This window comes from Durio zibethinus, chromosome 21, assembly GCF_047325235.1.
Source record: "Durio zibethinus cultivar Kanyao isolate XHJ-2024 chromosome 21, ASM4732523v1, whole genome shotgun sequence".
Classification (NCBI taxonomy): Eukaryota; Viridiplantae; Streptophyta; class Magnoliopsida; order Malvales; family Malvaceae; genus Durio; species Durio zibethinus.
The window spans coordinates 9,156,125-9,162,963 of record NC_143182.1 but is presented as its reverse complement, the minus strand read 5'-3'; the positions used below and the strand labels follow the sequence as shown (position 1 = coordinate 9,162,963).

Below are 6,839 nucleotides of genomic sequence, written 5' to 3'. Positions count from 1 at the left end.
TCAGAATATAAACCCTTAAAACTGGACGGAACGAAAGAAGATTACCTCTTATTACAAAAAACAACATCATATATTAATAACTCATGTACGGTAAAATAACACTATGGGCTCAATTATGACATCTGTTCTCCCCTTCACTCCTGTATTCATGTGGATAGGACAATAGTATTCAGTTATAATTAAGACAAAGGTAAAAGTTGATAAATTCATATAGGTTTCCCTGCCAGGAATCTGCTATAAAAATCCAATGCTTCTTTAGGTTTATATTCTGGGACAGTATGCCCTGCTCCCTGGACCACGCAAAACAAAAAGGTTGAATCAGAACTGGAAATCTGAGAAATTTTAACAATTTAGAATATTTCTCTATGGATGAAAAAAAAAGAAAGAACATGTCTGAAACGTGATACCTTTATGGTTAAAAAGGTCAGGTTGTTCTCATAACCTTGTAAATACCTGCAAATGCATTCCCAAAAAATATACTGATTCAATTCTAAAGTAAAAATTGAAAATGATTCAAATTTGTAAAACACAACATGAAGGGCATTACATTGGGAAAGAAAATCATCTATTGTATTAGGAAATCTAGTAGTAATAGACTCAGACAGTAATCAAGATAAGATTCTTGCTAGCGATAAATTTACATATGTTAAGGGTAGAAAGGGTCTGAAAGTACCCTGCAATTTGTCCATCGGAAGTCCATGGCCTCCATTCATCCAGTATCTTATATCCAACTGATCTTGTCCAGGCTTCACTGCCGGTGAACGGAACACACATATCATGATCCCCACTGCCAGAAAAGTTAAATACATATACCACTTATAAGAGAAGATAAATGTGAAGCATTCATTTTTTATGGCACTAAAACCCGAAATTCGTTTCCCATTATTTCATGCAAGTAGCTGCAATGGGAGTTTATACATCATGAAACTCGATCAATCAATGCAGCTTCAGATAAATACAATGTTCAGGGATTTGGTCAAGGGAAAACAGATTATATCCACCTAGGTAACATGTAGAAACCAAACAACTTTTGACACTAAAAGGAAAATAGGACTTGTGAACTATGCCATGCCTTGCACCAATTCCCACAAAAAGTCCTTTGTTACGTTCATTTGAGGTCCATAATGGGAAAAAGAAAGAAATGAGGGAAACTGTAAAAAAAAAGGACAAAATTTCTGAAAGGAACTGTAGTATTATACAACATTAATTCAAGATTAACCTGAATATGAGTGCCCGATATCCCCTAGAAGTAAGATTCTTGTGATACTTAATCATGCTACCAGCTTCATGAGTATATAAGATATTGTCCGTACATAACTCCCATCTACCAATCACATTCTCCTGTGGTGTCACATGATCATAAAATTACTGCTTTTGAAAACATCGAGAGATAATGACTTCGAGAGTGCTAACCTCTTCAGCATGAATTGCTTTCCTAACTGCTGCATCATTCAGCCATTCTGTTGCCACTTCATCATTCTACATAATTCATGTAAAATTTTGAGTATGTAACTTATCAATACTTCCACTAAGATGGTTTGAGACAAATCACAAATAAATAAGAACCACCACATTAGCTATAGGAGTCAGATGACCACAAGGAATACCTTAGCATGACAAAAGACAGCATCAAGTCCTTCAACTGATAGTTATTGACCACAAAAACTCCTTAAGATCAAAGGTATGCTTCAAAGTTTTTCACTTTTCCCTTTTTTCTTTCAGGTCCAACAACAACAATGGACCATAGAAGTGGCTACTAATAAGAACTAGAAGGTTAATTGCTAGATGGATACTGAATATTATCAAAATTGCAGTGCACAAAAACAACGTAAGAGCCCATTAATGTATTTAAAGAAAACACACTTGAAACAAGATACAAATAAGCAATCTTCATAAAGGAATCTTTTGATGACTTTATAATTATTCAGAATAAGTTAAACTTACAAAGCATGGAACAGTTTGGCCATTGAGAAGTTGTGGCCATGTTGGAACAATTCCATCTCTTACAGGAGCTCTAACAGGCCAGGCACGACCAAACATCCTTTTCCTTACAGCAAGAGGCCTGTCAGTCTTCCCTAACTTCAGGAAGCTGGAAGGTAGTCTAATCTTAATATCTGTAGTCTCAGGTGTTTGTGGGTCATGATAACAAGGTTCTAGAACGTCGTATATGTTTAAATCTTTTATATTCTGCAATTAGTCAAAAATTGAGAGGCAAATCAAAGAGAATGCAAATTCAAATTATATGAACTTTCCCCTAAATCATTGAATATAAGGAGTTAAGCAGTCAATTACCTCATCAAATTTTTTCAGTTTGCTTTCACAAGTATCAGTGAGTGGGTGATAGAAATTACCCCTGCACTCATTTTTGACCTCCTGCAATATGTAGCTTGAACTATCAGAACTAAGTTTTTTGGAAAAAACAAACTATGGCCTATTTTCACTTTACCACTTATAGCAAGTTTGATCTAACAGCCTCCAATAACAAACCAGGAAACTTTCCAAAAAAAAAAAAAGAAACAAACAAAAGCTTAGTAAAAGATCAAAATTCTTGGTGGATGTGAATTTTTTGTCATAAAAGGTACCGAAACTTAGGTTTCTTGGTGCAGTACAGTTGCTTAATCACATCTTTTTATAATGGATCATGGATGGAATAATTGGATGGAGTTCCCAACTGTGTCATATTAAAATCCACCCCTTAAGTTACTATGACAGATATTTATAACAAGAACTATTAGTTACTACTACCAGACACTTAAAATTTAACTTGTTCAAAGAGCTAAACCATATTGCATATTTGGCCTTGGACCGAAAAAAAAGTCTAGTGTTGAAATATTTACTGCAGCAAAATTAGAAGATCCACTATTTGAAAATGTAGATTCAGGTCAAAGTAGAATGGAAAGTTCAAATTTTTTTTACTGCAGCAAAATTTCAGACCAAGTAATTATACCTAGTACTGGCACCTTTCGTAAGGAGTCATTTAATGGAAAATCTAACTATGAAAGCAAAAGGAACTGGCACAAAAATAAGATATATCAATATTAGGGGCTGCTCCATGCACCTCGTATAGGTCATCTGAGATCAAGCCCATCCCATGGGCAAATGGAACAAGAGCATTGCCATCAAATGCACCATCTGTAACTCCATTTCCCACCAAATATCCCTGTTTATGATGAGTTCAGATTGCAGCTAGAAGGCATGTCTTTAAAGTTTAAACTTTAACCAAAATAGTTTCCAGAGATACTTGTACCTTGAAATTAAGAACCGGCTTTGTACCAGCATCAATTCCTGTGACAGATTCATATCCGCACTTTGGATTAATCCTAAAATTTATAACGTCTAAACTAAGAGGATATACCTTTCACTACTTCATAAGAAAGAGTAGGCACATATACTCCAGCATATGACTCTCCAGCAATAAAAAAGGGGTTCGAGAGGAACTCAGGGTATAGCTCAAACCACTGTTAGACAACACATACTTAAGACTTAAGTATGTCAGCAAATAAAGGACTTGAGCAATAATGAGTAAAATCTGTTATAACATTTTATTCCTTCTTACCTTGAGCAGAAATGCATGTGTATCAATGGCAGTCTGTACGTCACCGGTCACATAATCACTTCGATTCTTTGAATAAGGAAGCCCAACCCCAACGGGGGAATCTAAATATATAATGTTGGAGACCTGAAACCAGTGAACTAAGATATTTTACAACATTGAAGAGAAATGAATATAAACAAATCAAGCATCTCCTTTTTCTCCTATCAGACAGAACTTAAAATTTACAACCTTGGACCAACTATATAGATTGAGATGCAGTTGAGGCAAACTTCCATTTGTCTTCGCTGCTTCAAAATTGAAAGGCCCTAGAATGAAAACTAGTAAGTAACTGTTATAAATTGATAAAATTTCTCCAAACCCTCCTTCTAGAAAGAATAAGGCGCTGTATGTGAGGTGAAAAGGGTACCACATGCAATCATTTCAGCTTTCATCTTGGTAAACTAAAATGGAATACCCTCAAGGAAATTAAATGCAATCTGTCAAAATTCATTTTTTTTTCATCTGAAACATGAATTATATCTTATTCTAAATCAATTCAGTGAAAAAGAGCATCCATCAAAACCTCACTAAATTATGCAACTGGCCACGAAATACCCACATTAGTTTTCATCAAGGATGATCCAGAACAACTGAGTTAATGTGGCAGGATCCCTTATGCATCTAAGTGAATTCAAGTCAATAAATTGCAGAACTTCATTTTACCATCTACGCTTATCAATCTCATTGTTCAGCTAAATATTTCAAAAGTCACAGATTATTTCAAACCCTAAGGGGAATCTGAAATATCTCAACATCCGATGAAAAATATGAAATATTTTTATTGACTGATGGTCTACAGTATATACCATGCTCGTAAACAAAACCGTCAAAGCTGGAGCATCCAGGTCCACCATTGAGCCAAAGAACCAGTGGATCCTCTGATGGCTTCCTTTCAGATTCCACAAAATAGTAAAACAGATTCTTGCCATGACTTTGATCAATATTCACATACCTTCAAGAACAAAAAGATATCCACATAACAAAACAAAATTAGTGTACACAGCAACAAATTCAACTATTTCATGAATAATCACAAAAAAAAAAAAGAGTTTGACCACCATATGTTATAATTCCCATACTATAGGAAACAAGAAGAAAAGCAATGAATTTTGGAAAAGATGAAAATTTTGTAACAAAAACATTGAATACGTGAATACCCAGAATAGTGCTTCGAAGGAAAAGTGCCAGCAAAGCCAGGAAGTTGAGTGACCAGAGCATTCTCAGGAGCTGACTGAGTTAATATCACTAAGCTACAGAACAGACAAAAGTATATGACTTTGTAAAAGCCAAGTGTAGGATCTTTAGCCATAGCTATATTTTTGAGTTAAAGTTTCGTTATGGATTGATTGATGACATTTTGTTGAATTTAAAGAGTCTGTTTTTCTGACAGGTGCAAACTGCCAACACTGTTCGGATTAAGGAGGATAATGGTACAAATTGATGTCTTTTTGTTTTTTTGCAAAGTATAGATTTCCCATGCTTTCAAGGCAAGACAACAGAGGAAAAGACAAAACAAGTGGTCGTACTGAAGTAAGTGACGTGATCCAATCAAACAGAAACTCTTGGTGGTGACTGGTGAAACATGAGTTTGAGTTTGTGGTAGGCCCGATTGTAAATGGACAGATGTACAGAACAAAAACTGCAGTTGTTGGTTGATAATTCAATTGACATTTTTGGAATTTTGTTTAGATACGTCCTTGGGTTGATGATCTCTCTTTCCTTAATTAAAGGTGCACGATATCTTCGAAGCATGGATTTATTTCATGGTTTAACTTTTAAGTGTGTTCTCTTTGTATGATTATGTCTCCATGTACATATATGCATATATATATATATATATAATTATAAGAAAAAATAAAAATAATTCGATGACAATTAATTTATATAATTTGTCTGCATCTTTTGTCAATGAAATTAACTGTTAGCATAGTAATTATCATATAAGTAACCAAATTAATTGAAATTAGTTAAAAAGAAAATTATTAAAAACACTACCTGTGCTCAGTGAATTTACTTCTCCTTTTGATTTTTTTTTTTCATTTTCTTAGTTTTTTAAAGCTTTTGATTTTTTGTTTTATTTTTTTGATTTTTTACTTTTAATTTTTTATTAGATAAATTTTATAATAAAAAAATAATTAAGATGAAAATGATAAAATAATCCGATGGGTTTTGATTCACTCAAATATAATTGGCATGCTTTCTTTTAATTTGAAATAACTTGATTAAATTTTTTAAATGAAGCTTAGATAAGAACAATATTTTGAATATTTCACCTTAATTATTTAATATATCTATTAAAAAATTTATTATTTATTTAATTTTTTATTCATATATGTATTTTATTAAAATATATTATTTAATATATTAATTTAATAAATTCACGTAACACGCATTTGACTTTTTTATTTTTATTTTTATTTTTATTTAAAAATTTTTTTTATTAGATAAATTTTTTAAAAGAAAAATCAATCCATGTAAACATAACAAAATAATTTATATCTAATAAGTTTTAATTCACCTTGATCCAATCAATGTGAATTTTTTAAAAATAAAAATTGGATTAAATTTTATATTTTTAAACAGTTTAAGTCAAATTAAAATTGAATTTAAAGTGTTCTACCCTAACCTTCATTGGAATATATAAAAAATATATTTTATTACTTATTTAATTTATATTTATATATTTATTATATTAATAAAAATAATATTTAATATCTTAATTTAATAAAAATTATATTTATATATAGTTAAATTATAATTTATATTAAAAAATAAATATACTTATATTTATTTATATATTGTCATATATATTAAAACTTAAAACAAAAATTTTATTTTTCTCATATTTGAAACATAAAAAAAAAAAAAATACAGAACCTGGGTAAGAGGATCACAATTCTATAACCAATATTTGTGGTTCGAATATTGAAGCAACCATAAGTGACGACTATACCTACAAAACATGGGCCACCTTGACTACCAAATTTATATAACCTCAACTCATTTGAAAATCTTGATGGCATTATTTTAATAGTACTATTAAACTTCAATCATTGCCCATGGAGGATTGAAGTTCACTTTTGTTTTTTTTTTCCTTTATTCTCTTGTTCTGGTTAATGCCTTAGCCGTTACCCAATTTAATTACTCCCAATAATGGCAATTATGCACCCTGTTTAATACTCCAGGAGACAAGGAAAGGGAAAAAAAAAATTAGGAAGCAAAATACATGCGAATTCATCTTGAA

At 31.7% G+C, this 6,839-nt stretch overlaps 1 protein-coding gene across 6 annotated transcripts; it reads right to left on the bottom strand.

Annotated features, from left to right (window-relative positions):
- Positions 1-28: 28 nt before the first annotated feature.
- Positions 29-5,022, bottom strand: LOC111305476 (serine carboxypeptidase-like 20). 6 transcript variants are annotated; one of them, XM_022903052.2, is made up of 14 exons: positions 4,753-5,021; positions 4,402-4,547; positions 3,785-3,861; positions 3,557-3,679; positions 3,356-3,458; positions 3,248-3,285; positions 3,059-3,160; positions 2,293-2,373; positions 1,945-2,187; positions 1,414-1,479; positions 1,220-1,341; positions 674-787; positions 408-453; positions 29-290 (listed from the first exon to the last, which is right to left on the bottom strand). In XM_022903052.2, the coding sequence occupies exons 1-14, from the start codon at positions 4,902-4,904 to the stop codon at positions 207-209; spliced, it is 1,497 nt and encodes a 498-aa protein (XP_022758787.2). In that variant the 5' UTR covers positions 4,905-5,021; the 3' UTR covers positions 29-206. The 6 variants fall into 6 exon arrangements, with proteins under 6 accessions (XP_022758787.2, XP_022758789.2, XP_022758791.2 ...); XM_022903054.2 differs by lacking the exon at positions 1,945-2,187 and having other exon boundaries at positions 4,753-5,022; XM_022903056.2 differs by lacking the exon at positions 3,785-3,861 and having other exon boundaries at positions 4,753-4,888.
- Positions 5,023-6,839: the final 1,817 nt, after the last annotated feature.

Bases quoted from the DNA above. Each gene is read 5' to 3' on its own strand.
- LOC111305476 (XM_022903052.2), bottom strand. From the start codon at position 4,904: ATGGCTAAAGATCCTACACTTGGCTTTTACAAAGTCATATACTTTTGT. The intron at 3,459-3,556 runs GTAAGAAGGAAT...GTTGTCTAACAG, and splicing joins CACATGCATTTCTGCTCAAG to TGGTTTGAGCTATACCCTGA. The intron at 3,161-3,247 runs GTACAAGTATCT...CATCATAAACAG, and splicing joins AGCCGGTTCTTAATTTCAAG to GGATATTTGGTGGGAAATGG.